This window comes from Neoarius graeffei, chromosome 28, assembly GCF_027579695.1.
Source record: "Neoarius graeffei isolate fNeoGra1 chromosome 28, fNeoGra1.pri, whole genome shotgun sequence".
In the NCBI taxonomy this organism is placed as follows: domain Eukaryota; kingdom Metazoa; phylum Chordata; class Actinopteri; order Siluriformes; family Ariidae; genus Neoarius; species Neoarius graeffei.
Genome location: NC_083596.1, coordinates 47,895,917 through 47,916,242, shown reverse-complemented (window position 1 = coordinate 47,916,242; position 20,326 = coordinate 47,895,917). Strand labels below are relative to the sequence as shown.

Genomic DNA, 20,326 nt, shown 5'->3' with positions numbered 1-20,326 from the left:
TCCACATTTTCACATGAAACAATTCACATCTGTAATCCTGCATAAAATCTTCACACTGTATTATTTACTTTCACAGGGGGCAGTGAGACGTGAGTATAAACCACTTTTCTCTGATAGTGATGTCTTGATGCTGCATGAATAATATATTTATTGTGCAGATGGAATAGATTGAAATCGAGAAAAAACACTCCATGAAGCATTTAATTGTTTAAATATCAACTATTTATAATGATTCTCTGTCTGTTGTTATATTTTATTAAAATGGTTAAAATTGTAGCTGAACATCTTTGTACTGAAAGCACAGAGTGAAGATTGTTTAGCAGCTATTCTGACTGTAAATCATCAGTTTTTCTCTTTGTATTTTATCTAACATTACATTTCTCTCTGTTGTTTTACACCGGACCTCTCTCACCGGTAAGTAAATAACTCGACTTCACACTAATGGTAACGGCTGATATTTGATAAACTTATTGCATTCACTATATTTTAATTCAGGGATCAAATAGAAACACAGAAAGCATTTTCAGATCATGTTTACGTGACGGAATCTGGGGTGGGTTTCCCAAAAGCCTCTTCACACTCAAGCCTCGATCACAACCGGCACTACGTGCTCCTATGGCCGGTCTACGTGCAAAAAACGCAAGAAACACACGGAGGGCACGCGTGTGACATGCTGATTTTCGAGTCGTAGACTGGCCGCAGAGGTCCTTTGTCATGTCAAACAAACTCTACTGGCGCTTACGTTTTTTTCCAGGTTGCAAGACAAACTTACGGCCAATGCGCGTCTTTCTCCATGACCAAAAAAAACGCAGCGATTTGGGAAACGCCAAAAATTGCACGGCCAAAAAATCGTACGTCCGGTTGTGATCTAGGCTTAAGAGCGTCTTTAACTGCCTTTACAGAACCATCGTTAAGCTTGCATGGTTTTCCCGAACACCATCGTAACTAAAGTAGTACTTTAGTTTGCTCTTAACTTTTGATGGACCTGGATCACTCTTTCACACCAAAGAGCGTCTCACTCACAGCCGAATCCACAGAATGCACCTCCGAGGGACTCTGCACCCTGAAACGACCCATATCCTATTTTTTTGCCCATATGCGACCTGTATCCGATTTGTTATTGACAATCCGAACGACACAGATCCGATTTTTTCACATGCGACCCAGGCCGCTTGGATATGTGGTCCTAATTCCGATGCATATCCTTATTTTCACATGCGACTGCAGTCTGACCGGACAGGTCGCATTCATGCGACCTACACGTCATCATCAAGAGACAAACGCCACTATTCTGCGTTGGCTAATCCCGCCTCTTTGGTGGAAAACAACAACATTTGTAAAGTTTTCAGAATTTAAATAGACTTTTATAGAATTGATCAAGCTAATCAGGGCTTAATTTGAGGGGGAGCAAGCTGGAGCGCGCTCCGGAACCTCGGCCGTTGGCTCCGGCAGCTATTTACACTGGATCCGGTGATCTGCCACCTCTCTTGACTATGTAACAAAATAAAAAAAAAACAAATAATTAAATAAATAAATGCAAGTTTATTTAGTGTTAATGTCTGATTTTGATATCTGTCTTGCTGGTGATTTCTCTCATGAAACGACATCCACAAAATATCTGTTTGTATATTACGGAAAAGGAGGGTGCACACTTCCGTGGCCACGGGAAGAAGACGCGCTGTTCGGGGAAAAAGAAGTGGAAGCGCTGTGCCAGCAGTTTTGCATCAATGACCCACGACATGTCATCAGGGAATTCAGGGAAAGTAATGGAGAATTCATCCCAGATGAACTGAAGGGCCTCTTGGCCGCGATCAACACTGTCCCTATCTCAAGTGCAGAGTGTGAGCGGGGTTTTTCGCAGATGAACTTAATTTGCAGTGTTATTACAATACATGCCCAGAAGCGCCCCCCCTCTTTTTTTTCGCGCCGGAGCCACTCATCCTCTGCGCTCCGGGACCTCCCACTTTACAAATTAAGCACTGAAGCTAATGGTGGATTTGGTAGGGACCTGGATGTTAAACGATCCTGTATTACAAGATTATAAGATTGTTCTGGAAATTTCCAGTAATTTGACACCTTCTGTCTCATTAGTCTGCTGCCCACATTAATCAGATTATTGTGTGAGTTCCGCCGCCGCCACAAAAAACACATCGCCAGGTCTCGCCTCATCTCCATGCTTTACTTGCAAACTTGAAGAGTGCGCTTTTTTTTTTGTCTACGTATTACGTAGATGTGCTTATATTACGTGTCAATTTGCGCATGCGGGACACTTTTGGGTCGTTTTCCGTTCATATTGGAGATTGCATACAAGTCTCATATAATTGGTAATGTGAACGGCCTAACAAAAAAATCGGATTTCACAACAAATCGGATATGGGTCGTTTCAGGTTGCAGTCTGAACATAGTGTTACAATCAGTGGGTGGAAACTGCTGTTAAATATGCTTTTAATAATTAATGCTAAATTATTAACTAAATGTATGTAAAACATTCACACTACGGTCAATTTAGAGTCACCAGTTAACCTAACCTGCATATCTTTGGACTGAGGGGGAAACCGGAGCACCCGGAGGAAACCCACGCGGACACTGGGAGAACATGCAAACTCCACACAGAAAGGCTCTCGCCGGCCGCTGGGCTCGAACCCAGGACTTTCTTTCTTGCAATGTAAAATAGTTTCAGTTATTGATTACCACATTCTATATGTAATACTTCATAACAATACAGTATATTAACATATTTTCAGTTTATATTTTATTGGTTTTTGATTAAAAACGAACACCATGTGATGTCATCGACTGGATTTAGCAACTACTAATGCCTTTAGCGAGGATGCGCGTTGCAAAGAAGCTCTCAGCAAAGGGGCTCTAACGAAACCTTCTTACTAGTGTGTTCAGGAAAACCACGTACAGAGACAATGCTCGTTGCTTGAGAGTGTCTTTAAACTCCTTTTTTTGCTTTTAAAAGGCAACGTTATTGGGAAACCCAGTCCTGATCATTCACTGACATTCCATTTCACTCAGTCAGTTTCTTTCCCACAATGCTCCTGTGCGTAACCCCACTGCACTGCAATAATGGAGGCAGAGACGTTTACCATGTCGAGTAAAAGACACAACAAACATGCAGCATATACAGTGGGGCAAAAAAGTATTTAGTCAGCCACCAATTGTGCAAGTTCTCACACTTAAAAAGATGAGAGAGGCCTGTAATTTTCATCATGGGTATACTTCAACTATGAGAGACAGAATGGGGGGAAAGAATCCAGGAAATCACATTGTAGGATTTTTAATGAATTAATTGGCAAATTCCTCGGTAAAATAAGTATTTGGTCACCTACAAACAAGCAAGATTTCTGGCTCTCACAGACCTGTAACTTCTTCTTTAAGAGGCTCCTCTGTCCTCCACTCGTTGCCTGTATTAATGGCACCTGTTTGAACTCGTTATCAGTATAAAAGACACCTGTCCACAACCTCAAACAGTCACACTCCAAACTCCACTATGGCCAAGACCAAAGAGCTGTCAAAGGACACCAGAAACAAAATTGTAGACCTGCACCAGGCTGGGAAGACTGAATCTGCAATAGGTAAGCAGCTTGGTGTGAATAAATCAACTGTGGGAGCAATTGTTAGAAAATGGAAGACATACAAGACCACTGATAATCTCCCTCGATCTGGGGCTCCACGCAAGATCTCATCCCGTGGGGTCAAAATGATCACAAGAACGGTGAGCAAAAATCCCAGAACCACACGGGGGGACCTAGTGAATGACCTGCAGAGAGCTGGGACCAAAGTAACAAAGGCTACCATCAGTAACACACTACGCCGCCAGGGACTCAAATCCTGCAGTGCCAGACGTGTCCCCCTGCTTAAGCCAGTACATGTCCAGGCCCGTCTGAAGTTTGCTAGAGAGCATTTGGATGATCCAGAAGAGGATTGGGAGAATGTCATATGGTCAGATGAACCAAAATAGAACTTTTTGGTAAAAACTCAATTTGTTGTGTTTGGATGAGAAAGAATGCTGAGTTGCATCCAAAGAACACCATACCTACCGTGAAGCATGGGGGTGGAAACATCATGCTTTGGGGCTGTTTTTCTGCAAAGGGACCAGGACGACTGATCCGTGTAAAGGAAAGAATGAATGGGGCCATGTATCATGAGATTTTGAGTGAAAACCTCCTTCCATCAGCAAGGGCATTGAAGATGAAACGTGGCTGGGTCTTTCAGCATGACAATGATCCCAAACACACCGCCTGGGCAACGAAGGAGTGGCTTCGTAAGAAGCATTTCAAGGTCCTGGAGTGGCCTAGCCCGTCTCCAGATCTCAACCCCATAGAAAATCTTTGGAGGGAGTTGAAAGTCCGTGTTGCCCAGCGACAGCCCCAAAACATCACTGCTCTAGAGGAGATCTGCATGGAGGAATGGGCCAAAATACCAGCAACAGTGTGTGAAAACCTTGTGAAGACTTAGAGAAAACGTTTGACCTCTGTCATTGCCAACAAAGGGTATATAACAAAGTATTGAGATGAACTTTTGTTATTGACCAAATACTTATTTTCCACCATAATTTGCAAATAAATTCTTTAAAAATCAGACAATGTGATTTTCTGGATTTTTTTTTCTCATTCTGTCTCTCATAGTTGAGGTATACCTATGATGAAAATTACAGGCTTCTCTCATCTTTTTAAGTGGGAGAACTTGCACAACTGGTGACTGACTAAATACTTTTTTGCCCCACTGTAACACACACCACTGCCAGACTCCATCAGAATCTCATACAGAATCATATCAGAATAAAAATATAAAATTTCCCAGGATTCCTCTGGATGGAATAGTTGACTATTGAACGAGTGTCAAAGCACCGTTTCACCTTTTTTGGATTATTTTCATCAGGCGGGACTCATAATTGTGTTCTTCCTGAAATGAACAGTAACATAACATTTACTGACACTTCACAATAAACATAAATCACAGCTTTAACAGGTTTCAGTGCTTGTAGACAGAATAATTACCATCACTCGCTCTGAGTAACAATCAGACAATTTTTTTTTAAAGGTATTTTTTGGGCTTTGTTCACCTTTATTGGAAAGGACATGAGCCTGAGAGAGATCGGGAAATGACCTCAGGTCAGAATCAAATCCGAGTCCCTGGATTTATGGCATGGCATCTTATCCACCTGAGCCACGATGCCCCTGGCAAGCATGCTATATTTTGAAAAAGCACTGAAGAGTTGATTCGGCCGAGCATTTAGTCTCTTTAAGCTAACAGCAGTAAGCCATGTTAATGCACACAGCATAAAGACAACCTGCGTGAACTGAGAACTGAAGTCCTTAACTTCATTTATAAAACTTATATAATAGGAGAGAGGGATTTGGGAGTGAAAGAGAGAAAAACATCACGAGATCACACACCCACGTCTACTGTGACGTAACATATGCTGTCGTAAGCAATATATAGACGAGGCAGTAGCAACGTACATCATTCTGTTATCTGTTCAATTTTTTACATTGATAAATGTCTGTGTTTTTAATGAAAGGAAGTGGGAATCTGATATTCTGTTTATTCCTTTATGTTCTACAATAGCACATCGATACATTACAGAATATTTAACTCTATATTTAAAATACACAGGGGGAAATGCACATATACTAACACACTGTATATTGGTAAATACATGCATATATCAGAAAATAGTATTTTCCAAAAATCATAAGATATTTCTGTTCCTTAAGGGTAACTAGTGGTATATTAGCACAATGCTACATTCTACAGATTTACTGTGTGTGATGACTGATTGTTGTCTAGTTTTCCTCTTTTTGATTAAGACACACATCAGCTGTGTTTTAACCAGAGTAACAGATACTTTCCACATTTTCACATGAAACAATTCACATCTGTAATCCTGCATAAAATCTTCACACTGCATTATTTACTTTCACAGGGGGCAGATCTGTGTGAGTATAAACCACTTTTCTCTGATAGTGATGTCTTGATGCTGCATGAATAATATATTTATTGTGCAGATGGAATAGATTAGACTGTGCTGTGTGTTCAGAGTGCAGTAGCACATAGATATATGAGCATCATCAGTATAGTGTAGTGAACACAACAGACTGTGATCGCTGGCAGAACATTCATCATGCTGCTGTCTAGTTTGTCATTAGTGTTCTACAGACACAGAAATCTGACCTACACACTGATACTGAGAGATAAAAAGCTGAATGTTTTTGTTTGAATGTGATTTCATATCAGTAAGTCTTTCTCAAAGTCATTGAGACTTGGCTAACATTACTGTAGTGTATATAACTACAGAGAGATGTGTGCGTTAGAGAGTTCACGCCACTGATCTCTGTATAAAATATGTGGAGAGCTCATTGGCCAGTCAGGGTGACGCTATCCGGCCGCCATATCACCACACGCATCGGCTCGGTACGGTCATATCTCTGCCTAGGAAGCTACATAAACCTGGACATGTGATAGAGGCATGTGTCCGTGTGTGTGTGTGTGTGTGTGTGTGTGTGCGCGCGAGTGTGTGTGTGTGTGTGTGTGTGTGTGTGTGTGTGTGTGTGTGTGTGAATGGTTGATTTTTGTGGGGGTGTTTGTGTTTTGATCAGAATGGGCAGTATTCATTACATTTATCATCATGGATACATTCAGGAAGATTACCGCAGATTATTATTATTATTATTATTATTATTTGACCAAATAGAAAATACATAGACAATACATGCATAACAAAGAAGAAAACAAAGTGTACATTACAACATGACCGAACAGTTCTGGTTTCCACAGAGATGGAGACGTCATTTCCTGTTGCCTAGAGGCTGTGAACCCTCATATACTGTTCCAGATGTGCAATAAAAACATAAACAAATATATTCTATTGCACAGAATGAAAAATGAAATGAAATTAATCATGCAAATAATGGATGGAACAGAGAGTTACATGTAGAGATTACAGATTAATTATTTAGAAACAGATTGATACCAATCCATCACTATAGTTACAAATGATGTATAATCAATCATCTCATAATAATAAAATTTAACAAGCTTTAAATTAATTACAATTTACAACCTAATCATAACAAAATATTAAATTATTCTAATACTCCATTTATTAGAAAATATTTCCATACCAATTAATATTTCCAAAACACTGAACATTTTTACCATAAATTTCAAGAAAACATAACCATCAGGCAATATCTATTTATTTCTATATCAAACAAAAATAAGATCAATATCACAATTCAGTAGTATAAAAAAGCCAATGTGTATTAAATATAATGAGATGTGAGATATTAGTGTGAGCCCTGAGGAATAATCTATCAGTTATTGAACTCTATCAGGATCGAGTCATGTGTGATGTGAATTATGTGACCAGTAAATACTGTTAAGACATGACTGTGAGAATGAAGTGAAAATGGAAAATAATGTGAGAAAATAATCCTGTTTCAACAACTGTCCTAAACAGAAAGGAAAAAGAAATATAGGAAAAAGAGACACTGTATAAGAGAAAAACTGAAATAATATCTGTAAAAATAATTATAGTAGCAAAAGAGCTGTTCAGAAAATGATCAGAGACTGAACTGGAAAAGGAAGAAAAACAATAACAGTGAAGGGGAACGTTATAAAGATATGTAAGGAATGGGGGGTAAAGGTGAGAAAATAAGAGGAGGTAACAAAAGAGAATAAAAAGTCAGGAAATACTTTTCTTGGGACAAATTTGATCGGATATGATGCTTTAACACAAAAGCCAAGTACACACGATGGGTGTGGTAATATGGCGGCTTGGACGCTTCACTCGTCTGGACAGCGCATATTGGCCAGTGAGCTCTCCAGATGTTTTATGTAGAGGTCAGTGGTTCACACTGGATAATGGTGCATGAAAGAGATGATAACAGAATGTAAGTCAGTGATCGGGTGAATTTGTTTCTTACAGCATTAATACTGAAAGAAGCTGAAGAGCTTTAATTTTTCAAATCAGCAGAAAGAGGAGAGAAACGAGCCAGTACAGGATAAAAACAGACTTCATGAGAACAGCTACAGAATGTTTATAGATAATACTATTGGATCAAATACAGAGAAATTTACAGAAAATAACGATGCATTTTTAATAATCTCAACAATCTTACCTTCCTTTTGTTTTTGTTTTTCATCTCATCATCTCGATAAAGATGTTCAGGTTTCCCAGGTGAGTAAATTATTATAAAATATTATACATTCATGAATTGGCGGCACGGTGGTGTAGTGGTTAGCGCTGTCGCCTCACAGCAAGAAGGTCCGGGTTCGAGCCCCGTGGCCGGCGAGGGCCTTTCTGTGCAGAGTTTGCATGTTCTCCCCGTGTCCGTGTGGGTTTCCTCCGGGTGCTCCGGTTTCCCCCACAGTCCAAAGACATGCAGGTTAGGTTAACTGGTGACTCTAAATTGAGCGTAGGTGTGAATGTGAGTGTGAATGGTTGTCTGTGTCTATGTGTCAGCCCTGTGATGACCTGGCGACTTGTCCAGGGTGTACCCCGCCTTTCACCCGTAGTCAGCTGGGATAGGCTCCAGCTTGCCTGCGACCCTGTAGAACAGGATAAAGCAGCTAGAGATAATGAGATGAGATGAGATGAGATAATTCGACCACGGCCCAGTGACAGGTAAATGAGTTACCATGGTAACAGCCCCTGTGATGGTACATTGCAGATAAAAAAAAAAATCCCATTTGATTGTTCTAGAAACACAGCTGTTGAACTGTTTGTTAGAAATTTTTATTATTATTATTATTATTATTACTATTATTGTTGTTGTTGTTGTTATTGCTGTGAGTGTAAACACTTTGTGGAAATGTAAACAGAATAAAAGGTCCAGCAAATAAATGTCATAAAATTTATGACCTTCACCCCGTTGAAGTCCATCTGCAAACTTTGTCTTAAATTCCAGTTAAAGTTCCATGGAAAAGGTTTAACACATATTCAGTTTAACTTGAGACACAATACAACATGAACAAAATTAATTTACAAAAATAGTTTTTCTTCGATTGTATATGGCAAAATTAATGGCACCCCAAAAGAAAATTTAAACACAGTCACTGCTGGAGAAAAAAAAAAATGCCTGAAGTGCTCTCAGTGTCTGGGAATTCTGTTCTTAGCTTTGGCCATGACTGACTGACGGTCATGAACATATAATATTCAGCTTAATGAACAATAAAAATAGCAAATAAAAATAACATTAAACACAATCAGTGCCTTTAAAACAGATTTAAACATCTGGAACAGTAGATTTTGATGCATAAGTTTATGACTGTATTGTGATGTTGTGTGACGTCATCACAGCAATAAAGAACCCAAAGATCTTGATTCTCCTGTAGAGGAGGATTTTTGATCACTCCTGTAATATTGATCAGTGAACTGTTTAGTGATTGTGTTCTTCAGCTGGCTGCATTAAAACTCAGTGTGTTACTAAATACAGTATCAGTTTAAATCTCTCTCTCACACACACACACACACACACACACTGATCTGAACAGTGAAACACTTCATGTTTATTTCACACGTTATTTACAGACAGTATGGAGTCCTGTATAAAACCTTCACACTGTTTTATTCACTTCCACAGAACGACAGAAAATGGACAGAAGATGAGAGAATGAAAATGGAGAAATCTGCTTTCCTGACTGGTGAGTATGGAAAGGGCTACAAAAGTAAATGCACCTGTTCATATTTACAGCCTGGAAGTGTTCAATAACGAGATCTCCAGTAAGCTGAAGCCTGAAATTCACAACCTGTCACATTCTCTCTGAAAGATATGATTTATACACTGAACAAAAAGCATGAAGTTTAGGAGACTTAGATAGTAAAGGGTTGTGGCTGTGACCCTGTAGCTACTCAAGTGAAAAGAATCATAAAATTATGCAAATTACCATGTTTATTCCAATCAGTAAATAGTTTGACGCCAATCAAATATGAAATAAAATCAGTATATATGAAATATTATACTGACTTTTTTCCTTTTTTCAATTACATTCTTTGTACACACATTATTCCACTTAACACTCACTTTTAATAATTTCAGAATATAAAGATGAAAAAGGTCTTTGTATTGAATTTAAAAAGAAGATCGGGAAACTGAAAGAAACTGAAGAAGAGTTAAAAAACACTCAGCTGGAACTGGACAACACGTCTCAATCACTGAAACTTAAAGACCAAGAGCTAGAGGACTGTAAAAGACAAATGAAGCATAAAGATACAGAACTGAAAAGCAGAGAGAAAATCATTGAGGAGAAAGACGCACTACTCAAAGAGAGAAATACAGAACTAGAGAAGACGACTAAAGAACTGAAACAGAAAGACAAACAGATACAGGAGGCACAAATCCAAGTGGAGGAAAAGGAGAAAAGATTTGTGGAGAAGAATAAAGAATTAGATGAAAAAAACAAACAGCTTGAAGAGAAAGAGAGACTTCTAACTGAGAGAGAGACACAGCTGATGGAAAGAGACAAACAGCTTCAGGAGAAAGACCGACTTCTAGAGGAGAAAACAAAGCAGCTGCAGGAACAGACAGATCCAGAATCATCAGCCCCCATCAGGAGAAGAAACAGCAAGGAAGGGTTACATCCAAACAGTGAGTAACTTGTTACATTAAGGAAGTAAAAGCTATTCAAAATGTTGGTACTTCTAAGTGGTAAATATACACTGAATAAATCATATGTAAGGACATGAAATATACTGTATTGATACTTAATGGTGCAGCTCTTCAGATATTGTAAGAAAGTGTAATTTAATCAGTGAAAATGGTGAGGTTTCATGTATAAAACGTACTTTAATGATATCATCTGTCTAACTATCGCTCCTGAAGAATATCTCTCTCATTCTGACTGGTTCTGATGTTTCCTAGTGAGTGGAGAGACTCAGGACTCAGCAGCACCAATCAGGAGAAGAAACAGTATGGATGGAATTCGTCCACTGTGTAAGTGATGAATGTTTCTTGTTGTATGTTTATTGTGTAACTCATCACTAGTTTGGGGGTAAAAGAGACGACTATAGAGAGACACAGCATGCACTTAAATTTATCATTTGTTTACAGTGTAAATATCAATATTATAAAGGTGACACAAAACAGAGACAGTAACAAATAATAATGAAAAAATATCTAACATCAGATGAAAATGACAAAAAAAAAAAACGTGCTAATACCTAGAGATCCTGAGCGGTGCAGGAGAAAAGCATTTGCCCTATAGTGAGTTTGTCGTTGTTGTTGGGGAGGGATGGATGGCATTACTCCCTCCTCTATCAATCACAGTGACACTCGTCCATCATGAGCGTTATATTCGTCATGTGTCTCAGAGGAAGCACACGCTAGCCTTCACCTGCCATGATTGTTAGCTGTCGTGTGAGTAGAAAGAGATGACGAGTGGGTGGGTTTTACAAATGAACAAATTGGGAGAAACTGGGGTGAAAATAATTATTCTCCATCTGTGACTATAGAGAGACAAATGCTTTATTTCCAGCTCAACACATAAATTACTGTTAAAAATGACACTCTATGTGTTGGGGAACTTAAATTTGAGATACATAAAGGACATGGGCTATCCAGATTATCCACCACCGTACTCCAGAGAACAACGTAATCACCATAATGCAGTCAGTGATTCTGTTTTAAATTATTAATTCTTGTTCATTTTCAGTGAGTGGAGAATCGTCTCGTCCAGATTCTCCAGTGTCGGTTCCTGTACCAGAACTGAGACTGGTGCTGCTGGGGAGGACGGGGTCTGGGAAGAGTGCAGCAGGAAACACCATCCTGGGCATAGAGGAGAGGAACCAGGCTGCTACAGCTACAGCTACATTTCCATCCACCCAGCAGAGTGAGAGCACACAGAGAGAGGTGGCTGGGAGGAAGGTGACTGTGGTGGACACTCCTGACTGGTTCTCTTCTGAACTGTCTCTGGAGAAACTGAGAGAAGATGTGGGCCTCTGTGTCCATCTGTCTGCTCCAGGACCCCACGCCTTCCTCCTGGTCATACCTGTAAAGCAGCCTACAGGAGAGGAGAGAGGGATGCTGGAGAAAATGGAGGAGATTTTTAGAGAGAGATGTTGGAGAAACACCATGATCATATTCAGTGTTACTGATGAACTTCAGAAGAAGAACATTGAGGAGTTTATCCAGTCAGGAGACCAGGAGGTCCAGAGACTTGTAGAAAAAAGTGGGAGCAGGTTTCACTGTCTCAACATTAAGGAGGGTGGAGATGATTCTCAGGTCTTAGAGCTGCTGGAGAAGATAGAGAAGATGGTGGAAGGAAGCAGAGAGAAATTCTACAGCAGTGAGATCTACCTGGAGACAGAATCTCAGATCAGAGCGATAGAGACAAAGATCCTGAAGGAAAGAGAAGAGAAAAGGATGAGAGAGGAGATGGAAATGAAGGAAAAAATAGAAAAGGAGGTGCAGGATTCTCTGAGAAAGATAGAGGGAGTGATCCAGGAGCATGAAGGAGACATCAGACAACTTAATGACCGGACAACTGAACTGGAAAGAAAGATGAAAGAAGAGAGGGATGAAGAAAAAAAGAAAGAACTTCAGAGGGAGCTGAAACGAGAGGTAGCGCGAAGGACAGAAATGGAAGAGAAGGTGAAGAAACTAAAAGAAAAGAGAGAGCGGGAGAGGAGAGAGATGGAGGAGAGACACCAAAAGGAGATGGAGGAGATCAGGGAGGTGTATGAAGGAGAGGTCAGGATGGAGGCAGAGAGAAACATCATGAAGATCATCCTGCCTGAACTCCAGAGAAACATTTTGGCCTCAAAAACAAAGATGCAGGAAGAGTTCAACAGAGAGCTGGAGACTCTGAAACAGAAAAATTCAGAGCTCTTGGAGATTCTCAGACTGAGGGAAGAAGCGTACCAGACAACAGTAATGAGCATAATCTATCAGAACCAGCAGCAGGTTTAAGCTGAGTTTACGCCGCTTGTATGACTTTGGGCTTGAATTTGCTGTTGTAGGCAAAAATCACACGTCATAACAGAATTCTTTTATTGTTACTTCAGATCAGAAGTCTTATATTTCAGAACGTGACGTGCTCATCAGTGGGTTATTTTCTTTCACTGTAAACAAAGACAGTCATTGATAAAGTTATGGCATTTTGAACATTGAAATGTCAGAGTGAAAGCGCTGCTCGGACGTTCATCTAAACCTCACTAACAGGAGGACGGTACAGGATTCTACCAAACTCACAGAACACGAACAAATATGGTCGTAGCAGTGGTGAAAAACTGTGACGAGGATGTGTCATGTTTTAATGAATAAATACCTTGAATCATTGGTAAATTGCTGTGGTGTGAGAGGAATACGAGTTGTTCTAAGAAAATAATCAACTTCCAGGTGGGAACAGGAACCCGATCCTTAATTATTTTGCTATAACTTCACACACCCAAGTGTTTTATTCCATCATTGTGCTACTACGGGGAGGAAATAATGATTTAAACACAGGAACTGAAATCGTGTAATGACACACTTTCCCTGTGTTTAATAATGTTATAGTGTCACTTTTTCTTTTTAAACTCTGTTCTCCTGGTGTCTGGTTCTGCTCCTTAATTCATGCCTCGTGTCTGTAATCGAAACAGAACTGACGAATGAAGGACACATTTCTACATCCTCTAGGTGTAATCCTGTTGAATGTATATTTTTAATTTAAGGTGTATGGATTGTTTTATGTCAAATTCACAGTGTAATTGTAATAAATCCCTCTACTTTTTGCATTCTGGAAGGCAGATTGGATCTTTATTTCTGCACATCAGTGGATGAGTAAGAGCAGAACAGATCCGTGCAGTAGGCGTGGGCACTGAAACACTCTTATTCCTGTTCAGCTCAACCTCTTATTGCAGATCTCTGTCAGGATCCATCACCTGCTCCAACACACCACTCTGACAGTTAATTACACACATCACGTTCAGTTCAGAACCAGGAAACATCTGCAGTTTCACCAAATGGATGTAATAAATTCAGTTATGATCAGGTAAACGGGCGGCACGGTGGTGTAGTGGTTAGCGCTGTCGCCTCACAGCAAGAAGGTCCTGGGTTCGAGCCCCGGGGCCGGCGAGGGCCTTTCTGTGTGGAGTTTGCATGTTCTCCCCGTGTCCGCGTGGGTTTCCTCCGGGTGCTCCGGTTTCCCCCACAGTCCAAAGACATGCAGGTTAGGTTAACTGGTGACTCTAAATTGACCATAGGTGTGAGTGTGAATGGTTGTCTGTGTCTATGTGTCAGCCCTGTGATGACCTGGCGACTTGTCCAGGGTGAACCCCGCCTTTCGCCCGTAGTCAGCTGGGATAGGCTCCAGCTTGCCTGCGACCCTGTAGAAGGATAAAGCAGCTAGAGATAATGAGATGAGATGAGATCCCTTCCAGGTTCGGACACACCCACTGCAGGTTTAAATCCAAATACAGCTATGGATATTTGCAGTATTAAACAGATATACAGAGTGGTGTTGCATTACATGAGGTGAAGTTGAAATGATGTATTTGTGTGTCAAATTTGTCTCAGAAAGTATTTTCTGTGTGAACAGAGTCTCTCTACTGTGGCTTTGTTAGATATCACTGTCAGTTTATGATGGGTCAAAGGAGAGAATGCAGCGACTGGTACAAAGGTGACAGTGAGAGAACGTTAGACTTTTCCCCCGTAAACTAAACTTAAATATCAGGTTGCTGTTATGTATCAAGCTATCATGAGACTAAAATCTTCCTACACAGATAAACTCACTGGTCCCAGTGGTGTAGAGGGGTATAAACCCGCCGCTGTCACTCTCTCATGCCGTCTGTCTCCTGAAGTCAGTGCTGTTAACATGGAGATCTGCCATACAGTAATAAATCAAAAAGAAATCTGACAATACAAAGCTTTATATATTTTTGATGTTTACAAAATCAAGTAACAGATAAGCTGCTCGCAACCAATACATACATATATACACACATACATATGATATCATGTGATATCCCCTTTATATTAAGGAGGTTCAGAGTTCAAAAGATTTTTCAGATATTTTGAAAAAATATAGGAATTAATTTCTCACAGTATTTTAATTTGGCATTGCACTATATAAGTTATAAGTGAATCTATATTCATCTGACAACGAGTGACAGTTCTTGCAACAGCAACTATACAAAAACAAATGCGTATAAACTCGTATATATTTATAATTCTAACGATTAGTGTTAACATTAACTGCATGACAGATATCAAGTCTCGATATGTGACTCCCCTACAAAGATACATTGCATTCCGTGGCAAGTCTAAATGTAAACAATGTCAATGTGCCAAGCATGCCGCGTGGGCGGGTTTGACCCAAAACAGGCCCTATACAATAACGGGATAGCGATCGATATTTATAATTTAATATTTAGCCGACCAGCATTTATACATGGACCCGTACACAGACGTATTTCACTCGGTAATCATAGTGATGGCTATAATTACAGACTTACCCGTGGTTTGATGGTTACTTCCTCCGCTTCTTAGTCGTCATTTCTAGCCATGTGGTAGCACGGCTCAATCACAGTACACGAAACATTGTCAACACCTTGTCAGCCAATCAGATTACAGCTTAGTTCCAGCACACGGCAGCATAATGGCTGCCTCTCCACTGTTAGACATTTCAAAGGGTTTTTACAGTTACTCACTGGCAACACTGTTGCCAATAAGGCACTGTAATTAAAATTTACAGGACTATAACTTTTATTTTTACAGTAACTGTTACTGTAATTGTATATTACAGGAACACTGAAAACCTAGTTAAACTGTACAGTACTGTAATCTTATTTATTACTATTAATATGTATCACTTTGTATTTATCTCACTTATATTGACATTTATACTGCTATTCAATCCAGACACAATTATTGCAAAATATCAAGTTTTTTTAATTTAGACTTCATATTTAAAAACACTACAAATATTTTAAAATGCATGAATTCATTTGAAAAACTGAAAACATGAAGAAAACCCCATAAAAACACATTTCTAACAGATGAATACAAAGTCCACATTCACAGTGTTTACACTGAGACAACATGTGGTGAGGCAAAGGTACAAAACGATATTTTACATATTTCACATTAATCCTCAAAATTACTGAACAAAAACTTGTAAACAAGCGGTCAACACACTTAACTTATTGTTTTCATAGTCAGTGACATCACATTTGTAATTGAACTGCTATCTAATTCTGAACAGAGTGTGTGTGTGTGTGTGTGTGTGTGTGTGTATGTGTGTGTGTGTAGCGGGTCCCGGCTTGGTCTCCGCTGACAGATCTATAGATAATCCTGTGGAAGGAGCTTTCTGGAAACATAAGACAGAAATCAGCGAGGCAGGACAACTGTTGCTCATTCTCCATTCATCTGGATTATCTTTATTCTCACTTTCATTTTAACCTTTTCACTGCAATGAATTATTTCTGTTCTTATGTCTGCATTAAAGCACTGGTATTAACCATTTTAGACAACACTCACATTAAATGTATATACTTTCATATTTTCAAGAAATAAAAATATCAAAATTTGTGTCAAACCAAAGATAAACATTTTCCCTTTTAATCATGTCATCTGTCCACCATTAATCATGTATACACTTTTCTCTCAAACATCTTTATCTCTCATCAAAAGAGTATTTTCTTTAACTGTACATAAAGGACATCAAGTGCTCACTTAATAAAACAGAATAAATCTCTCTTGCAGTTAAACTAGTTCACATTTACAAAACTGAACACAACTGAAATAAACCCAGCTGACTCGTAGCTGGCCACTTTAACCCGTGAACTTATTGTTTACAATTTCCGTGGCCTTAACCTGCACATTAGCATTAGCTTCAGCATTTCAAGCAATGCACTACACACACAATTGGTTTTCTCACAGTAATAGCCCACAAATGCCCAATTCAAATAATGTGCCACACACACTGATTTTCACACATACAGTAATAACCCACAAATGCCCAGGAGCAGAAAGAAACAAACAGAAATAAACATTTGGCTTCAGTGTCGGACGCAATTTTCCCCACTACAATAGTCACACTATTTACACACTTCACTGGGGATTCATATTAGCTTATAAACATCTGAAGGCCTGTGGCCGGCGAGGGCCTTTCTGTGTGGAGTTTGCATGTTCTCTCCGTGTCCGCGTGGGTTTCCTCCGGGTGCTCCGGTTTCCCCCACATTCCAAAGACATGCAGGTTAGGTTAACTGGTGACTCTAAATTGACCGTAGGTGTGAATGTGAATGGTTGTCCGTGTCTATGTGTCAGCCCTGTGATGACCTGGCGACTTGTCCAGGGTGTACCCCGCCTTTCGCCCGTAGTCAGCTGGGATAGGCTCCAGCTTGCCTGCGACCCTGTAGAAGGATAAAGCGGCTAGAGATAATGAGACAACCGCTCAATTCATTTTTAACATGTGGAAACGCGTTTTTCCGAGCCGCCTCTAAACGCATCATGAGCAGGCGGAGCTCAGGCGGCAAACAAACACCGCTGTCATGTGTGATCAGAGACGCTTTAGAAAATAGTGTGAGTATCTTCGGTGTGATTCAGATCTGGGCAGTGCTTCTGTATGTTCAGCAAACCAGCCAAGAGGCTAAAGACTTGACAGTTCTTTCCAAACAAACCGTGTTGAGTAATAGGGAGGGAACATAATCTCATCGCCCCCTACTGGATGCGTTCCAACCTCTATGGCAAAATGAATGGGAATATCTTTTCAAAAAATTACATTTCGGGTTACACTTCAAAGTTAAGACAATGGCTTCCACATGATGTGCATGTCGGGCAGCTCTATCAATCCTGGTGATCATACTTTATTTTTTCCACCAATTTGAATTGTTTTGAATGTTTTTTTTACTAAGCTGATCAAAGACTACACGGACCCGACGTCGCGTATGTGACGCCACCGCAAGTCTAGTGCCTTTCCAAATCTGTAGCAGGTAGCGGCCAGCGAGTAGCCTACATCAACATACCGATTTGTATAGACCCCTTTCACATGACGTCACCGCGCCACGAGATTTTGTTAGGCGCCATATTGGAAGACCAAGTACATGCACTCACAATATAAAAGTACGAGCGAGAGTAAAGTGACACGATGGATGATAATTCTGGTTACTTGAGTACATTACCAGTTGCAGAAAGGGCAAGGTATGTGGAGAAACTGGCTGTGATTGATGGGTTTGACCCATATAAGACAAGACTCGGGGCAAGGGAGAATGGAAACATAAGGAGGACCTGACACCAATTCTGCCATCTGTTTGCTACCCAGACATTGTAAACTATTTGTTGTTTACACCCAGTGCCCATGTAGCGGGGTGCATATTCACATTCTTTCTCCCCTCCACTAGGAGGAGTTAAGTCTCGGTCTTAACACAGGAACTAATTTTGGGCACCCTGGACTATTTAAGGAAGTGGTGTGTGTTGTGATGGTAGGGGGCCGTTAGTTCCTGGTTGATGCGGTGGGACGTGTGGAGCAGCCTTGTTTAACTTGCAGTTGCTGCCGTGCTTACATTAGTTACTCTACAACAGGAGTGCGCACTGGCTCTGGAGGCTGCTTTTTAGCGGAAATGTTTTCTTTCTCTCAGGTCTAGTGGAGCGCTGTTCATGTGGTATGTATCTGTTAATTTTCCTATCGTCTTATGAGACTTATAGTGATTTAATATCCATTCTTTTCGTTTCGTTAGCCTGTCCGATTTAGTCGGAGTACGTGTTGGCTTCAGAGTTTTTCTTCATGGTCCGTAGTGGAGCGTGAAGCATTGTTCATGTGGTATGTATCTGCTAATTTTTTTATCATTTTATACAGGATTTATAGTGATCTAGTAATCGTTCTTCTTGCTTTGTCAGCTTGTCTGATTTAGTTGGAGCCGGTCTGATTTAGTCAGAGCACGTATTGGCTTCAGAGTTTGGCGTTGTTGGAGAAGTAGAACCGGGACCGCCACGCATGGCATACTGAACGCCATAAGCTGAAGGTAAGGAGAAACTACGGGCCCTAACACTTCCCGGTAAGCCCTCCCTTTCCCATCTCATGGCTTCACCACACACTTCCAGCATAGTGGCTGTGGGCTGGCGACGAACAAACTGCTTTAATTCCCGGCGAAGGGCATTATCGAGTACATGTTCTACAAACTGATCATGAAGTAAGACTACGGAATTAGGCACACCATCTGGAGCCCGTTTCACTTGCTCCATCAAAGTCATCAAAGCCAGGGAGAACTCCTGCAACGTTTCACCTTCCTGCTGCTGTCTGGCAAAGAAAGCTTGTTGCAAGGTAACATATGATTGGGAGAGACCATAAAGCTCTTGTAAAATAGCCAAAACCTTGGCGGGATCTCTTCGCTCTATACTGGGCGATACTTAATTTCCTGCTTCGCCTCCCTCTCCAAATGATCAAAGATGAAGGCTTTATCAGCCTCAGATATGTGCCGTGCTCGCATACATGCTTGTATTTCCTCAGTCCATTCCTCCAGCCCTATACCAGTTTTCCCATTGAACATGGGGCACTTCCGCTCACGGGGTATAACAACTAACCGCTCCGTTGCCGGAGTGCTGGTCCCTGCCGTAGGCACTGAACCAGCTGCCACACGTGTAGGCAAGATTGGGTTGGAACTCATTTGAGGGGTCATTTGCTCTTGACGCAAGCGCTCATTATCTGCCTGCAACTATACAACCATTTCCCATAACTGCTGCATTTCCTCCTCCATAACTATAGGAACCGAAATGTCAAGGCTATAGCAAATTATGCAAAAAAACAAACAGTCCTACCTTAGGCCAGGTATCAATTGTTCCTAAAAATCGCAGCTGCTGCCTTGTCTCCCTACTACACACAACAAATACCAAACGAATTCAGAGAAAAAAAAAAAAAAAAAAGAGCAAACAAAACAAATAAACACACCTCTCCAGCCTTGCTGAGTGAAATCCTGCTGACCACACCAGTTTGTAGCGCAGGCCAGGTTTTTAAGTGTAAATTTTGGTAGTTGACTACACCAGTCTGGGGATTATGTTCCCAGACACCATTAACCAGTTACTAAGACATTAACCATAAGCAAATAGACACACAGGGTCAAACACTCTTAGGCCAGGGAGGTATGTTCCACACAAAATATTACAACACCTAGATAACCACTAATAAAACAAATGCAGATTTTAAAACAACCACTCACACCTCACTTAAACATACTCCAGATAACCCAGGACACTGCACATACATAATAGCCATAGTACCTACTGCTTACTGTAATAAATGGAACCAAGACAGAGCTAGGGCTTACCAAGCGCGCCAGGCTGACAAACAAGAGAAAAGGGGCAGAGGCCCAGAAAACAAACAGTCACAGCACACAACTGTA

General features: G+C 40.5%; 1 protein-coding gene across 4 annotated transcripts; it reads left to right on the top strand.

Annotated features, from left to right (window-relative positions):
* Nucleotides 1-321: 321 nt before the first annotated feature.
* LOC132875868 (trichohyalin-like) lies at nt 322-13,726 on the top strand. 4 transcript variants are annotated; one of them, XM_060912989.1, is made up of 7 exons: nt 322-414; nt 5,936-5,948; nt 8,175-8,191; nt 9,597-9,657; nt 10,053-10,601; nt 10,875-10,946; nt 11,665-13,726. In XM_060912989.1, the coding sequence occupies exons 4-7, from the start codon at nt 9,627-9,629 to the stop codon at nt 12,918-12,920; spliced, it is 1,908 nt and encodes a 635-aa protein (XP_060768972.1). In that variant the 5' UTR covers nt 322-414; nt 5,936-5,948; nt 8,175-8,191; nt 9,597-9,626; the 3' UTR covers nt 12,921-13,726. The 4 variants fall into 4 exon arrangements, with proteins under 4 accessions (XP_060768972.1, XP_060768970.1, XP_060768969.1 ...); XM_060912987.1 differs by lacking the exon at nt 322-414 and having other exon boundaries at nt 5,858-5,948; XM_060912986.1 differs by lacking the exons at nt 322-414; nt 5,936-5,948 and having other exon boundaries at nt 7,234-8,191.
* The last annotated feature ends 6,600 nt before the right edge of the window (nt 13,727-20,326 follow it).

Coding starts and splice junctions, on each gene's coding strand:
- LOC132875868 (XM_060912986.1), top strand. CDS start 8,048: ATGTTTATAGATAATACTATTGGATCAAATACAGAGAAATTTACAGAA. Junction 8,192..9,596: donor AAGATGTTCAGGTTTCCCAG/GTGAGTAAATTA, acceptor TCACTTCCACAG/AACGACAGAAAATGGACAGA. Junction 9,658..10,052: donor GAAATCTGCTTTCCTGACTG/GTGAGTATGGAA, acceptor TAATAATTTCAG/AATATAAAGATGAAAAAGGT.